We start from the raw sequence: 17594 nt of genomic DNA on the forward strand, positions 1-17594 counted from the left end.
AACTTGCCGCGTCACGAATGTGCTCTTTCAAAAACAAACGCTAGTTTTACCAGACAGAGTGCTTCCGGCTGGTCTTTGCTTCTGAGCATGCGTGTTTGTACTTTGTACAAAAGTCCGATTGCTTGCTGTACACACGGTCGGACTAGGCACCATCGGACTCTTGTTAAAGTAAAGTTTGTCCGTTTGCAGACCGAACTTTTTGTCCAACGAAACCCGAAAAAGTTTGTCCGATGGAGCGTACACACGGTTGGACTATTTTGAAAACTTGCTCATTTTGAAGTTTGTTGGCAAAAAGTCCGACCATGTGTATGGGCCTTTACACCACCTCAAGGGTCCCCAGGCATGCAGCTCACAAAGAGCACCATTCCCGAAAAATGCCAGGGCCCATGATCGCTAGGCAAGAGGCTAGCATTCAGTCCCCTCCAAAAGCCTCTGTCCCTCCCGGATAGGTCTGACACAACGTTTATTATAAATGGGCCACAAACTCCCAGAAGGCCTTTGTGTAGCTGCATGGTCTGCACCTATGATATGTCTATTAGTCAGATCCAAGCCTGAGCTGAAAAGTGATGGTTGGAATCTTTTGGCCAGATTCAGATAGGGCAGCGTAACTTTGTGCGGGCGTAGCGTATGGTATTTACGCTACGCCGCCGCAAGTTAGAGAGGCAAGTGCTGTATTCACAAAGCACTTGCGTACTAAGTTACAGCGGCGTAGCGTAAATGTGCGGGCGTAAGCGCGCCTAATTCAAATGAGGAAGAGGTGGGCGTGTTATAGGGAAATTAAGCATGACCCCACGTAAATGACGTTATCAACGAACGGCGCATGCGCCGTCCGTGGGCGTATGCCAATGCGCATGCGTCGGATAGAATGCCTAAGATACGTCGAACACTGCCTAAAAACATAGGCTTGTTTTTCCGACGTCCATACCTTGCATGGGCTGCGTCACCTAGGGAGCAGCTTTATCTTTACGCAGGCGTATCTCTTACATAAATGGCGTAACTAATTGCGACGGGCGCGCGTACATTCGTGAATCAGCGTATCTTGCTCATTTACATATTCAACGCAGAAAACAACGGAAGCGCCACCTAGCGGCCAGCGTAAATATGCACCCAAAGATACGACGGCGTAGGAGACTTACGCCGCTCGTATCTTAGCCTAATTTAAGCGTATCTGGTTTCCAGAATACGCTTAAATTTACGATGGCGTAGATTCAGAGTTACGACGGCGTATCTACTGATACGCCGCCGTAACTCTCTCTGAATCTAGCTATAAGTCTGAATCTTCTTCATAGCTGTAGGGAAATGGAAACCGTTTTGGTTCTAACTGACTGACATAGTTTGAACTTCATTAATTATAGAGATGTTCACATACACTCTGTGAATATTAAAATTGTTTACTTTTCAAGCCCACAGCTATCGATATAGATTTCTTAGGTAATTACCACAATGTTCCATGCACACCCAACAGCAACAATGCAATTATGGCACATCATCAGTAAAATCAAAGTGTGGTATAATTTCAATGAGGGCAGTTTTTTTTCTGGTATTTTTTTATTGCTGTGTTTACCTTAAAGTCGTTTTTTTTTTTGGACATATCACATTTTTGGCAAGCTTGCTCTCCCATGTATTTGGTATTATATAAAATATAGAGATTTTTAGATTAGCGAATAGAGGGATTTCTCATTGGCTTAGTGAATTTGCTAAGCATCTCTAAACCCAAGAAACTTGATAAACCTGCCAGTAACACTTCCTGTTCTAGGGTGACAACTGTACTGAGCAGAATTGTCACCCTAGAAAGGGGAATGTGTTACGCCTACATAATCCTACATAACAATGCTAACTGAGAAAATTTCCAGAGAGCGCAGCGAGTTATCAGCACACAAGATTTCTAGCTGGATTAACAACTATCTTTTTTTTGCACTTGTCAAACAAATTAATAACACGCTTATTATGGTATATTTAACAGACAAAAAGGAAGAAAATACAAAAAAAAATTTGTTTACATACACTTTAACAACTTTAACATCTGTTTAAATGAATGCACTCCACACATTGATTTAAATGAGTCAATCACTCAGCTGACTTAGTGGTTGTAAAGACAGAAGGTTTTTTATCCTAATGCATTTTATGCATACAGATGAAAAAACTTCTGTGTGCAGCAGCCCCCCTAATACTTACCCGTGCCCCATCTTGATCCAGCAATGTTGTAGAAGAGACTTGGCTGTCCGGGTCTCTTCCTCCAGATTGGCTGAGATACACAGTGGGGAGAGAGGGGGTGGGGCAGAGCCATGGCTCAGTGTTTGAATGGACACACAGAGCAACTACTCGGCTCGGGTGCCCCATAGCAAGCTGCTTGCTGTGGGGGCACTCGGCAGAAGTGTGGGGCCAGGAGCACCAGCGAGGGACCCGAGAAAAGGAGGATCTGGGTTGCTCTGTGCAAAACCACTGCAACAGAGCAGATAAGTATGTCATATTTGTTCTTTTTAAATAAAATAAAAAAACAAGACTTTAGTATCACTTTAACCACTTCCATACCGGGCCAATTCGGGCACTTCTCTCCTTCATGTAAAAATCCTAATTCTTTTGACTGGTCACCGGAAATCTCTATGGTCCTCATCAGGAGCCGGCCGATTCGTTCTCCGGGCCCCCCGAAAAGCATCGGATGGCGGCGGGTGGGGGGGGACGTCTGACGTACTGATTTCTATTGTAACTATACTGTCTGCCTCATGTTGTAAAGCGCTGCGCAAACTGTTGGCGCTATATAAATCCTGTATAATAATAAGAACAATAATTGTGATAAGAAGCACTAAAGTACAACCACCAAGCAGCACTGAAAAGCAAAAAGATGAGTTTCTAATGAGTAAATATAGGTACACCTATGTACATATATATATATTTACAAATTATACAAACAATACAGCATTAAAACTTTAGTTCATATTAATATGATTATTTATTGTAAGCCGATCTATCTTACATATTTCATTTTTTTTATTTTATTTTTACATACTTGACCAGAGCAGTACAGTATTACCATAGTGACACTTTACTGCTCTGGGAGGTGAATCTATTTTACATATTAATTAAAAAAAAAACAAAATTTAAAAGACTATACATTCCTTTTAAAACTAAACTAATGCCGCGTACACACGATCATTTTTCGACATGAAAAAAAAAACGTTTTTTTTTTTTTTTTAAATGTCATTTAAAATGATCGTGTGTGGGCTTCACATCATTTTTCGGCGTCTGAAAAGAGACAATTTTTATTTTTTTGAACATGCTGCATTTTTAAACATCGTTTTAAACAATGTTGTTTTTCGGGTTGCAAAAAATGATCGCGTGTGGGCTAAAACGACGTTAAAAACCCGGGCATGCTCAGAAGCAAGTTATGAGACGGGAGCGCTCGTTCTGGTAAAACTACCATTCATAATGGAGTAAGCACATTCATCACGCTGTAACAGACAGAAAAGCGCAAATCGTCTTTTACTAACACGGAATCAGCTAAAGCAGCCCCAAGGGTGGCGTCATCCGCATGGAACTTTCCCTTTAGAGTGCCGTCGTACGTGTTGTACCGCGCTTTGCTAGATCAATTTTTAAAAACTATGGTGTGTGTGCAATGTCGTTTTAATGATGTTTAACTTCGTTTTTTCTACATGCCAAAAAACATCGTTTTTTTTCATGCCGAAAAATGATCGTGTGTACGCGGCATAACAGGTAAAAAAAAGGATCATAATGTTGTACAGCAGGCCTCATCAATAGAGAAGCTTTTCATTTTAAATTTAGGCTATTGTGTTATTGCCAAATATTTACCAGTAATAAATAAGGTGGGTATTTTGCAATGCTCTGTGCTTGTACACTGCAGAGAATTAGTCAGGTTTGCCTTTCCTCTGAAATTATTATTAGGCTATAACATTAATCTGGACTCGGAAGTTCAAATACAATATTTTATTTTGTATAACTGGTGACGTGCTGCACCAACCATTCATTTTATTTAGGTGACAGGCTCTCTTTAAATGCTTCCAGTTTACAATATATTTCTATACAATGTTTGCATTTTTAACAGCACAGGAAGCCAATGTGAAAATATAGGCACTCAGATACTATTTCGGCATCAATCTATATCGCTGCATTAATCTAGGTTTCCACATTTAGTGAGCTGCTAAATAAATCAAAGAAGACATTCCAAAGCAGCATAATATTCCAATGCATTACTGCATGAAGCTCAGCTCAGAAACCAAAGGGAGCCAGAAACACAGAATAGGAACATGTTCTGGTTTTGTGAGCTGAATATTAGGGTAGCCCTTGTATAGAATTTAGCATATCTGCCTGAACCCCTTAAAGTTGTTCTAAAACCTTATGCCCCGTACACACGATCGGTTTTCCCGGCGGTAAAATGTCTGCCAGGAAAACCAAGGGGAAAAACAAGAACCTGCTCGGTAGCCTTTTCCCCTACACACGGCCGGTTTTCCTGGCAGGAAAACTGGCATGAGAGTTTTGGTCAGGAAACCCGGCCGTGTGTATGCTCCACCGCAGGTTTTCCCCATAGAAAAACTGCCGGCTTAAAAAACGCCGGGACTCCAGGGAGGAAAAAAGAAAACATGTTCTCATTTTCCCCCTGGGATTCCCAGAGGTTTTCCTGTCGGGAAAACTGCCATGGACATACACATGGCCAGTTTTCCCGACCAAAAGCTGTCATGGCAGTTTTCCTGATGGGAAAACTGGTCGTGTGTACGAGGCATTAGCCTGGGTTCACACATATGCAAACAATTTCTGAAAATTGACACCCTGGAGTTTAAAATGGTGGTAGTTCCACCAGGTAGGTAGGTTTATCAAGTGCAAATGTTCATTAAAAAATACACTAAAAGGAATTGCCCTAGAAAGGCCATAGAATTATTGCTTTCACTGTGATGTGCGTGACAATTTGTAACATGTAGCATAAGCAATATGCTCATACATAGGCACCCCAATGAGTGTGCTTACATTCACATGTGTATGTTCGTGCCTGGGTCAGATTTTTTTAATGGGAAAGGGGGTTAGTGCTTGGGTGTAACTTTCATTTTTGATACAATTTTTTTCATTAAAAAACTTTATTTATATCGTATGGGGACAAAAAAGTACAAAAATTGATTGGATGGCTGTACAGCCACTGGATTGCTTTCATTAGAAAGCCAACAGTCAGCTTGTGGAGTGCACACACACTTCTGGCTCATGTAACATGACAAACGTCGGTGGCACTGCCCATGTGTACAATATATCCTATGCCTCTTCTCACTTCTGTTTCATCATTAAAGCGGTGTTTCATCCTCCATAACAACATTTTAGCATAAAATTAGGCATAGTAGCGCGAGCCTGTATTTATTTTTTTAGCCCAGTACTCACTGTGCAATCGTATATTGAAGATTCCGACTCCCCGTGGGGAATGGGCGTTCCTATCCAGAGGGAAGGTGATTGACGGCCGGCTCTGGCACGTCACGCTCCCCGAAGACAGCCGGAGTAGGTCTCGGCTGTTCACGGCGCTATACGGCGCCTGCGCACAGACTATGCGCAGGCGCCGTGAAGAGCCAAGTCCTATTTCGGCTATTTCCGGAGAAGCGTGACGTGCCAGAGCCGGCCGTCAATCACCTTCCCTCTGGATAGGAACGCCCATTCCCCACGGGGAGTCGGAATCTTCAATATACGATTGCACTGTGAGTACCGGGCTAAAAAAATAAATACAGGCATTTTTTTTTATAGGGTGAACCCCCGCTTTAAGTCCATCTGACTTTTTTAATCGGAAAATCCGATCGTGTGTACGTGACATTACTGTGCAGGAATAGTTTGTTGATCTGATGTACCTCCAAATGATTATGGATTCTGCATGATTGGACCTGATGAAGAGACATGCAGCCTCTCTTCTTGTGGAGAGGTTTCTATTTGAGCAGATGAGCATGAGTGCACTTTAGTTGAGAGGATTAGTGCTGTCAGTCTGATTAATACCATAATAAGTGAAAGCAGATTCTTCCTATGGAAACACTCCTGGGAGCTCTCTCTTTGAGGTGAATCATAATTGCAATGTACCAATTATTTGTTTTCTCTTTCCGCAGCCGATGATTGCCAGCTACTCACAAAAATTCCGAAGGTTAAATGCTTGAGAAACAGCCGGAGAGAAGGTGCGATATGGATTTTGTTGTGACAGAAACTTCCCCTCGTGTTGTGATTTGTATAAAGATTTCACAATTACTCTGAAGTGGTTGTGAATCCCCAAGATAATGACAAATGTAGTAAAAACCATTCCTACATAAAATAACTTAATACCCTCTTTCAACTGATGTAGGGTATATTTATAAGGCAGTAAATGTGACTTTTACCAAACATTCACTACCGTGTTTCCCCCGAAAATAAGCCTGGGTCTTATATTAATTTTGGCAACAAAAGACACAGTAGGGATTCTTTTTGGGGTAGGTCTTACCATGTAATGTGCTGTCTTCTCTCCCCCTCTTCCTCTCTGCCTGTCAAGAATCCCCAGTGTGAACCGAGTTAAAATGCTTGTAAAATCCTATAATTTACTATATTACAGTAGAATATCATGTACAATGTGTGTGTTTCTGTAATATAATTGTGCCAAATACCTTTGTTATAGCGCCGCTCTGCGCTTCTGTGACCTGCTGGAGCTCTCTTCCCCGCATTTATGTTACAGAAACACACACATTGTACTATATACTACTTTATTAGAGTGGATTATAGGATTTTACAAGCATTTTAAACTAGGGCTTATTTTTGGGGTAGGGCTTATATTGCAGCCCTCCTGGAAAATAACGCTAGGTCTTATTTTCGGGGTAGGTCTAAGGCCTCGTACACACGACCAAGTTACTCGTCGGGCGTTGAGTTTCTTGTTAGGCTTGTCGGGGAACTCGACAAGCTTGCTTTGCGTACACACTGTCAAGACAAAATCTCCTCGTTCTCAAACACAGTGACATACAACACATACAACGGCAGGGGAAGTTCGATTCCACTGACTAAACTCTTGGGGCTGGTTTTGCTAATCTCATGTTTTACTCCCGTCTCATACTTTATTCTGAGCAAGAGCGGGTTTCTTAGCATACACACGCTCGAGTTTCTCATCGGAAACATGCCCGACCAGGAACTCGACGAGCCAATTTGAGACTTCCGTCGAGGAAATAGAGAACTTGCTCTCTTTTTGGCTCGTCGAAATTGGAGCCTATTGCCGGCAACCACAATGTCCGAATTGGTGCGACGCCGACTTTGTGGTGCTGCACTGATTCCCAAAAGTAGTTCCTGCATTACTTTTGGCGACTTTAACCTGAAGTTGGACTGAAATGCCGGTTTGAAATCGTGCGAGTTCAGCTGAACTTTCAAACCCGCATTCAGTGTGAACCTAGGCTAAAACCTAGAAGCCGATTAGTTAATATGCACAGCTGCACCAGATTCTGTGTGCACCAGTTTTAGTAAATCTCCCTCAATATATTAACTTTGAATGGTAGGAGCAATCCCCTATCCTAAAGTCCCCCACAATAACCCTCTCTGTAACCCTGTTTTAACACTAACTTTAATTCTAACCCCCAGCTTTACCATTAGCCCCTCTAATATAAACATAAGGATGTTTCCCTTGTTTTTTATTTATTTGCTTTTAAACTGCTGTTTCATATTTGTTTAATATATTTATATACATATATGGATTCCCAGAGCACTACGAATTAGCCTAAGATAGTACTGCATACTCTACCTTCTTCAAGGCTTGGTTTATTTGATTTAACATTCTATTAAATCACTCTACTGAGTCACTACGATGGGTCGGTCACAATTTTGTGTCAATTTCACTGAGTTCTGCAGACAGCAACTGTTTTACAAAAAATAATTAAGGTAAAGCCTGGAGGAGGTAAAACAAGTTTATTCTCTGCTTGGCTCAAAAAGAGAAGGCAAAAGTATAAATCTGCAATGCAGAAAATCCCCTTCCGATACCACTCCACTGTCCCACCAGGAAGCCCCACAAAACCAACCATGGATGCAAAGCTCACTCAGTGCCCTATCAGCTTCTGTAAGCTGATGATGGAAAACAATATCAAGCCACGCTCTGCCAGTCTGTAAATGCTTCCACAACTAGGACAATTAAGCCCCACTAGGGGACGAAACTTGCCAAAGGAAGGCAACCTGTGCAGTGTTCCTGTCCACTTATTTTGAATAAAGTTGTGGAAGCACCACACATACTGTTGGAGTGCAACTGTATAATTATGCAATTATCTATATCTATCTAATAATTTTTTAGTTCTGACCATAATAAAAACCCTATTTTTTTTTTTGCATCGCTGTATGGTTGTGTTCTCCAAAAACTGGAGAGTAGAAAAAAACAGGAAATTAAATGGAAGAACAAGAACGCTATATAGTGTCATGCCTTTGTTTTTTTTGTTGTTTTTTAGCCCCCCAAAAGAATAATTATAGTTACACTGGTTAGGTTGCAGAAACAATGGAAATGGTACCCAATCTCTCATCAACCATGTGGCCAATATCTCCACACAGATTTTCTTTTGGTGGATGGCAGGGCCGCAGATAAGGCAGTACTGCCAGCCCTCCTGTACTGGGCCGTGGCCCCATCAGTTCAAAAGGGGGACCCGGCCCCTGCTGAGCAGGAGGGCCAGCTGTACTGCCTTACTGCAGACACCGATTCCCTTCTCCCTCCCCCTGCAGCTTTTTCTCCACTTCCTCCCTCCAGCTGTGCTGAAAGGGGATAAATTCTAGCATCTGTGCCCACTACCCCCTGCTTTCCAGGACTCCCCTGTGTGCTCCAGCTTTGCCAGCTCCTTTCCTTTTCTCTCCCGCTGGCAGCTGCTGCAGGCACACAAGGGTATTTCAGGGTGGAGAAAATTATGATTTTAGTGTATTTTTAGCGAAAATATAATTTGATCTTTTCTGGGGGGTGGTGCGGGAGCATTTCCTGTCAGGTAGGCGGTATGGGGCCCCATAATTTCTAACAGCAGCCCTGGTGCATGGTCACACTCAATACATAAGGAGAACCAGACTTAGTCCCTCAGGGTGGGGTATGTCAGAAGTGGTTGATAGGATAAAAGTTGTACAAAAAATGGTCCCAAAATGCTCATGTTGCAGAGGCCCTCAATAATGGTGGATTTTCCATATGGAGTGGCTAATTAGAGGAATAAAACTGGAGAGTGCAAAATCTGGTGCAGCTGTTCAAGGTAGCCAATCGGCTTCTAACTTCAGCTTGTTCGATTAAGCTTTGACAAAAAAAAAATGGAAGCTGATTGGTTTTTATGCAGAGCTGCACCAGACTCTGCACTTTCAGTTTTAGTAAATCAACCCCATTTTATTTATTGTAAGGATCTGTTTACACACTTGCAGTGCAGCATTCCACAATGTGCAGTTGGTGCACCGCAGTGCCATTTGATTGTGAATAGCACCGCAACACATCTCCAAAATGAATGCTTGCTGCATGGTGCCCTGTGCATTGTGCTGCAATGCAGCCTGCCCAATTTTTATGTACATTTCAACCCATTCATTTTGAATAGGCTGTTTAATGCACTGCAACATGTGTCAATGGGCCTATAATGGGCCGTATAAATCAATTGTTTTGATTAGGTTAAAATTCTATATAACATGTTTTATGACTACTTGCCACTTCTTCAGAATAGGTGAAGTTGTCCAAATGCCAGATTAGTATGACTTTGTTTACATAGACACTTTCCCTTCCTCCCTGTGCCAAAAGATACTAGTGCAACGGTACCAGCACTGAAACTCTCAACATCATCTCTTTGGTTTTGTATTTTACCTTATAGGACTAATCCGATCTCGTGTTCGCGGAGCCGAATCGGCCACTACAGGAATTCTCACGTTTTTGGATAGTCACTGTGAGGTCAACAATGAATGGCTCCAGCCTTTGCTTCAGAGGGTTAAGGAGGTGAGCAAAGTCATAGTCAAGCATCACCTTTTAAAGCGTGTCTAAACCCTAAATTAAAAAAAAATTATATATTGCACCTTAAATGTGATGGCTGTATTAGTTTTATTTTTTAAGCTTTTTAAGCCCTTTTCATTTTACCTGGTGAATTGGGCAGTAATAGCTAGATTCACATATATTGCCTTAACTTTAAGGCGGCGTAGCTTATCGTATTTACGCTACGCCGCCTTAAGTCAGAGAGGCAAGTACTGTATTCTCAAAGTACTTGCCTCCTAACTTACGGCGGCGTAGCGTAAATGCAGCGGGCGCAAGCACGCCTAATTCAAATTCGGCTGAGGGGGCGTGTTTTATGTTAATATGCTTTGACCCAACGGGATTGACGTTTTTTTTTTCAACTGCGCATGCGCCGGTGCGCCTACATTTCCCAGTGTGCATTGCGGCTAAGTCCGCCGCACGGGCCTATTGATTTTGACGTGGACGTAAACTACGTAAATCCCTATTCACGGACGACTTACGGAAACAACATAAAATTTTCGAATTTCGACGCGGGAACGGCGGCCATACTTTACTATTCCATCTATTTGATGGAATAACTTTAGGCCTGTAATGCGTTACGTAAACGGCGTAAATGTACTGCAGCGGCCGGGCGTACGTTCGTGAATAGGCATATCTACTGATTTGCATATTCTACGCCGACCGCAATGGAAGCGTCACCTAGCGCCCAGCCTCAATATTGCAACCTAAGATAGGACGGCGCAAGCCGTCGTATCTTAGATATGTTTAAGCGTATCTCTGAGAATACACTTAAACATAGGTCGGCGCAGATTCTGAGTTAGGTCGGCGTATCTACTGATACGCCGACCTAACTCTTACTGAATCTAGCTATAAGTCTATTATTTTTCAACTTTCTTTCACAGACCAAGCTTAATATCAGAAGTGGTAATAGAAGGGTTGAGACAAACCGTCTTAAGCCTCGTACACACGACCGAGGAACTTGACGGGCGAAACACATGGTTTTGCTCGTCGAGTTCCTTGTTAGGCTGTCGAGGATCTCGGCGAGCCAAATTTTTCCATTGCCGTCGAGGAAAAAGAAGACATGCTCTCTTTTTGGCTCGACGAGATCCTCGACAGTTTGCTCGTCGAAAAGTGTACACACGACCGGTTTCCTCAGCAAAAAAAAAAACCAGCAAGTTTCTTGCTGGTTTTTGCCGAGAAACTCGGTCATGTGTACGAGGCTTTACACAGTAGTAAGCTGGGGTTAGGCTTCAATTTGTTAGTCACTTATGTAAAGTCAATTTTAATCTATTGGCCCATCTAACAATACCCTTCCTAGACAATGCTGCTGCCCAATGGTATCTCTGTTGCTTCTTCATAGATAGAGAATCCACCCTCTGTCTATGGACAGGTAATAAATAAGGGACAAAAGCCTAAATACAAAAAATGAATGCAGCAAACACATCTAAGGATTGGAAAGCTGCAACGTTTTAAATTTTTCAGTTTAGATACCTTTTTGTCTTTCTGCAGATAATACACAGTCTGATTTTTTTTGGGTATAGTCAAAGATTTATTGATGTCAATGTGGCAGGTAGCTTAGTAATGGCTAAGAATCGTTTGAGCCCAGAAGCCATCTAGCTGCCTCTGTTATCTGCTTGGAATCAATAAATCTTCACGTGGCAGAACCTGTATCTGCCAGCACCTTTTCTTGCATGATAGCTGATTGGGACATACAGCACTGCAAAATTGTGCTTGTTTCTCACAAGGATTTTTATATGATCAGCTAGTTATTTTTACACTATAAAGAACAAGAGGTGCTAAAATCCCCTTCTGCTCATGAGCTAAAATAGTGAGTCATCTGTGACGAGGCTGCCAGTATTCAACTAAATTCATTTTTTTTGGATCCCTTGTTTTTCTAGGATCACACCCGTGTTGTCAGTCCAATAATTGATGTCATCAGCCTGGATAACTTTGCCTATCTGGCAGCTTCTGCTGACTTAAGGGGAGGTACGTGATGCATACAAATATTTAAAGGGTCAGGCCATCTATAACCATGGGCGTCCGCAGAACTTTTTTTTCAGGGGGGGGGGCATACTTTTAAGGTCATCACGGTCAGAGACTACAGACATACTACAGGAGACTGTCAGAGACTGCAGACGTAGTACAGGAGATGGTCAGAGACTGCGGACAAAGTACATATACAATATACCCCCATACACCCAGATACATTACATCCCAATACACACAGATTTCACCCAGATACGTTACATCCCCCATACACACACATTACACCCCAATATACACAGATACATTACATCTCAATACACACACATTACACCCCCATACACACAGATACATTACATCTCAATACACACACATTACACCCCCATACACACAGATACATTACATCTCAATACACACACATTACACCCCCATACACACAGATACATTACATCCCGATACACACAGATTACACCCAGATACATTAAACCCCCCATACACACACATTACACCCCAATATACACAGATACATTACATCTCAATACACACACATTACACCCCCATACACACAGATACATTACATCCCAATACACACAGATTACACCCAGATACATTACACCCCCATACACACACATTACACTCCAATACACACAGATACATTACATCTCAATACACACATATTACACCCCAATACACACAGATACATTACATCTCAATACACACACATTACACCCCCATACACACAGATACATTACATCCCAATACACACAGATTACACCCAGATACATTACACCCCCATACACACACATTACACCCCAATACACACAGATACATTACATCTCAATACACACATATTACACCCCCATACACACAGATACATTACATCTCAATACACACATATTACACCCCCATACACACATATACATTACATCCCGATACACACAGATTACATCCAGATACATTACACCCCCATACACACACAATCATTAGTATGGAGAACTCCCCTTCAATAAATGTCTATATTGCAAGCTTCAGATGAAATTAGAGAGAATTAAATGGATTACTAACCCCATAAAAGGCAGATGGAAGGCTCCAACAACGTCTGCACAGGCCAAGAAGCTCAGATAAGGCTGGGGCACTATGTGGTGGGTGCCCTTATTTAGAAGGGGGCACTGGGCCTCTCACACATGTCTAGTCAGAGCACACACAGCTGGCAGTTCGAGCCGAGGAGGAGAGGAGACTAATCATTGGTGATCTGGTCAGGCTGAGCATTAGCCAACGCTGTCTGCGGCATTTGAAAGGTAACAGGCAGCTGCAGGAGAGCTTTGTATTTCCAACTACTGGCGCTGCCTTCGTCCAGCTCAGGGGCCGCAAGCACCATCACTCCTGAAACACACTTCATGTTGTGTATGTGACGGCCCTGGAACATGCAGCGCGATGACCCCGATTGATATGCACACTTGCCTATAGGTAGCACCAGCCCTGCCAGGGGGGAGCACTTGACCCCCCCCCCTTGCCCCTACCTGTGGATGCCCATGCCTATAACTGACATTTTTTTTCCCAAGGATTTTATTGGGTTTTAAATACAATTACAGGCATAACTGACATGTCTGTATTTGGCAGTTGGTGCGTCACCCACCAGCACCCTATGTCATAGACCAGGGGTGTCCAACCAGTGGCCCGGGGGCCACATGTGGCCCGCGGAGCCCTCTGATGTGGCCCGCGACCTCCTGCTCTGGAATAACAGGTTGGCAAGCCCAGATCACAGGTTGCCGATCTGCAATCCCACAGCATCAGTGTTGTGAATGAAGCTGGTGGTAGAGGAAGAAAGCGGCTGCGGACCAGAGCCCCTTAAGCCGATGTATCCTCTACAGCGCCGGCTTAGCCACAGAAGGAGTCTATGGCAAAGTTCAGCTAACCCACAGGATAGACACAGGTGCACTATGCTGCACCCGCAGTGTGGGTAAACCACAGCACATCAGTTGAAAGCAGTCTTAGGCCCTTTTCACATGATCAGCCCGACCAAATGGGACCCTCAATTCACCTCTACAGAGCGACAGATGTCCATTTACGCTCGCCTACCTCCAATACAAAAAACAGAAGGGAATTCGTCCCCTTCTATCTGGGCAGATCGGAGGGCCCATAGAGTAGCTGTGACCTGTCATCCGCCCGCTCCACTCATTGTGGCCCACGACTGGTTACCAAGTTGCTTAAGTGGCCCTCGCTATTCAAAAGGTTGGGCACCCCTGTCATAGACTCAAGAAGAAAGATTTTCCTGTTAAAGTCTCACTACTACTTTGTTCTCCCTAACATAAAACATATACATAATTACTCAAGTAGACATAAAACAGTCTGGACAGGTGGACAGACATTGGAACTCTGGATCATGCCACTGAAATATCAAGATACACAAGAAGTCATAGTTTCATTCAACTTGCTGCAATTTTCACCCCTGGCCTTTTAATCACTATATGATATCTCTTACATTTTATCATTTATTTCTGCTTATTGCCATTTGCTTGTGTTCATTTTCCTAGTGCCTGCTGAATAATTAAAGAGTTTATTACTTTATACTAATAGGTTTTGACTGGAGCCTTCATTTTAAATGGGAACAGATTCCGATTGAACAAAAGATGTCCCGCACGGATCCAACCTCCTCAATAAGGTAACAATTGCTTCTTCTCTCATTTATTGTAGACACAAAGATAGGACTGCACCACTCCAAGTCCCAATTGTGTTCCTCAGGTCCCTCCCTGCACTGCGTGCTGGCTTTAGGAGCTTTTCCTGTTCAGGCATATATGAAAAATATGAAGAACAAAATAGCACCTGCATGACATTTCCCCAAATGTAATCAAAACCAGTGGCTTCCAACATAGTTCCTGCCCTAGGCCATGCCTTGCTGACACATTTTGCCAAGTTTATTTGTAAATATTTATGAATAAGCCCAGCCAGGGTGAAACACATCAGAGGTGCATAGCCTAGGAGAGAGACTATGTTCTATGTCAACTGCTTTGTTTAAACTTTATAGTAAGACTTTATGGAAGCCCAGCTTTGTTTTTGTCATATGCAAGCATTTATGCAACTGTGAGAATGGATGAAAGGATGCGCAAGCCAACTAAATATAACGATTGAATACGGGGGGATTGAAAATTGTGAAAAAGATATATAAAGTGCGCTGTCTCAATATAAATATATCAGTGAGTACATATCCAAAGAAAGCAAAATATAATGCATTAAATCAAATACATTATGAACATGTGCACTTATTTTAATGCATATCAAAAACCTGTGTATAACAACAGTACATATGACATGTAAAACAAATGACAAAATAATATCTAAATATATAAAACTATGTGCGTAAATGACAATGAGTGAAATCTGATGTGCAAAATTAAAAAAAAGTCCCAATTAAACTCAAAATATTTGCTGAATTATTTGAAACAGTCCAAAATCATGAATGTTGAGACTCAAATGGTGCTTAATTCATAGCCTTTTGTCATTTGTTTTACATGTCATATGCAGGTTTTTGATATGCATTAAGATCAGTGAACATTTTTATAGTTTTCTTTTTTTAGTTAATGGTTTCTTTGCGTATTTACTCACTGTTATACAGTATTTATATTAAGACAGTGCACTTTATATAACTTTTTCACCATTTATGCCATTGTGCACTTGTAAACATTGATGCTACTTTGTAATCACGCTACATCCCTTGAAGTTATTCGATTTCAAAGTAGCAAGGTCAGCGCAATCTCATGTGCTACTTGATAGACATCTGTGTGGCTTCTGTGTGGGACCTGAAATGGGCAAAAGTAGTGCAGGAACTACTTTTGCACATCGGTGCGGCACCGCAAAATCTGTGTCGCACCGATGGGAACAGAGCCATTGCCGCCAATAGGCTGCGACTTGTCATGCAATTTGATCTCTCAAATCACATGACAAATCGCTCCAATGTGAACCTAGGCTAAAGCCTCGTACACACGCATGGTTTTACCGGCAAGAAAACTGCTAGCAGAGCTTTCTTGCCGAGTATACCGAGCGTGTGTACGAGGCTTTGAGGTTTCTCGTCAAGAAAACTGCCCAGAATCTAGACGAGAAAAATAGAGAACCTGCTCTCTATTTTCTCGGCGTGATTCTCGGCAGTGTTTCCCTGCCGAGAAACCTGAGCGTCTGTATACTTACCTCTTCATGGAAACCCGCGCATGCTCGAAATGACTTCGACGCATGCGCTGTAGCTTCCTAGACGTAGGTAGGGTGAAGCAAGATGGCGGCGACGGCATCAAATGTGACGAGTCGTAGTCGATGACGTCACCGCGTTCGTTCCATTCAAAAGAACGGCGGGTTCTTTTGAATCGTACGTCTGTACACTCGGCCGGCAAGAAAATATTGCCAGGAATCTCGTCAGGAAAAATTACTTTTTTTTTCCTGACGAGAATCCCGGCCATGTGTACAGGGTTTTAGAGAGATTTCCTTTCTCTTCTGTCCAACTGACAATGGTTTCACCAGACAGGAAGTGAATTCACTTGAGTCAGTCAATCTCTGGCTAACAATAGAAGATTAAGAGCCGGTTCACACTGGGGCGACTTGGTCGTCCCAAGTCGCGCTGTCGAGAAAAACAATGCAAGTGAATGGGAGCGGTGTTAATACACACGACTTGAGTCGCTCCGACTTCAAAAGAAGTTCCTGTACTACTTCAATCCGACTTGTAGGCGATTTGTACCCATTGATTTCAATGGAAGTCTGATCCAAGTCTGATCCAAGTCTGATCACTGTCTTAACTGAAGCGACTTTCCAGGAAGATAACATACATTTCTCAGGCAAACCTCTCCCTCCCCCTCCCTCCCTCCCCTAGAGCTGATTGTTGTTTGATTGGCCACTGGAAAGTCTCCTGTCCTGGAGATGACTTCAAGTCTTGTTGTAAATCGCCCCAGATCGCCCTGTGGTTCATGCTCAAGTCGTGTCGGAGTCGCCTCTGAAAGTTGCGCTGGAAGTCGTGTCGCCCTAGTGTGAACCGACTCTTACAAAATATTTCTGACCTATGTCCCAGTACAGGTGATGTCTCACCACCTCCATGCACCTGACCAAAGCATCCATACAGTTCTTTTAAATCATATTAGGAAATTCACTCTCTCAAGATGTCTTTCAGAGTCTGGAAATGCAAGCCTTCTTCTGTTCACTTGTTACTAATGTATAGAAAAATAATTTAAAAGAGTCTGCATCTTAATTGGTCATAGTTCTCGGTGCAGGCAAGCCTCACAGCTGTTCTGGCAACTATAAGATGGGAAAATAAGGTCACATATATATTTGTACATATTATTATTAGACATGGTACCTCCTGCCGATTCCAGATCATCCATTATAATGCAGTACAACTGATGGTGGTCTTCTCTGATTTACACAGCTTATTATATACCTCCTGCTTTAGTACAAGGCTACCATTTGTTCCTTTTACCTCCCTAGCTTAGCATGTACCTGCATTATTAGTCATTTATTTGCTTCTGTATGAAGCTGCTTAAATGCCTATGTAGGATATAGATTGATTACAATTGCCCTTTGGTGGTAAACAACACCATAAAAAAAAATGTGCCATGTCCTAGTGATGAGTGAATTGAATATATGGAAACAATGGACTTTGTAGGCACATATATAAAATATACCAATAATTTTCAAGGTTTCACAATTGTGATATGTTAGT

At 42.5% G+C, this 17594-nt stretch overlaps 1 protein-coding gene across 1 annotated transcript in view; it reads left to right on the forward strand.

Annotated features, from left to right (window-relative positions):
* Positions 1-17594, forward strand: part of GALNT16 (polypeptide N-acetylgalactosaminyltransferase 16) — a 212056-nt gene that overhangs the window by 135939 nt on the left and 58523 nt on the right. The window contains exons 5-8 of the mRNA XM_040333412.1: positions 6081-6146; positions 9783-9904; positions 11815-11902; positions 14477-14561. Of these exons, the coding sequence (XP_040189346.1) occupies positions 6081-6146; positions 9783-9904; positions 11815-11902; positions 14477-14561 (361 nt within the window). The remainder of the gene's footprint in view (positions 1-6080; positions 6147-9782; positions 9905-11814; positions 11903-14476; positions 14562-17594) is intronic.

Source organism: Rana temporaria, chromosome 13 (genome assembly GCF_905171775.1).
Source record: "Rana temporaria chromosome 13, aRanTem1.1, whole genome shotgun sequence".
Lineage (NCBI taxonomy): Eukaryota > Metazoa > Chordata > Amphibia > Anura > Ranidae > Rana > Rana temporaria.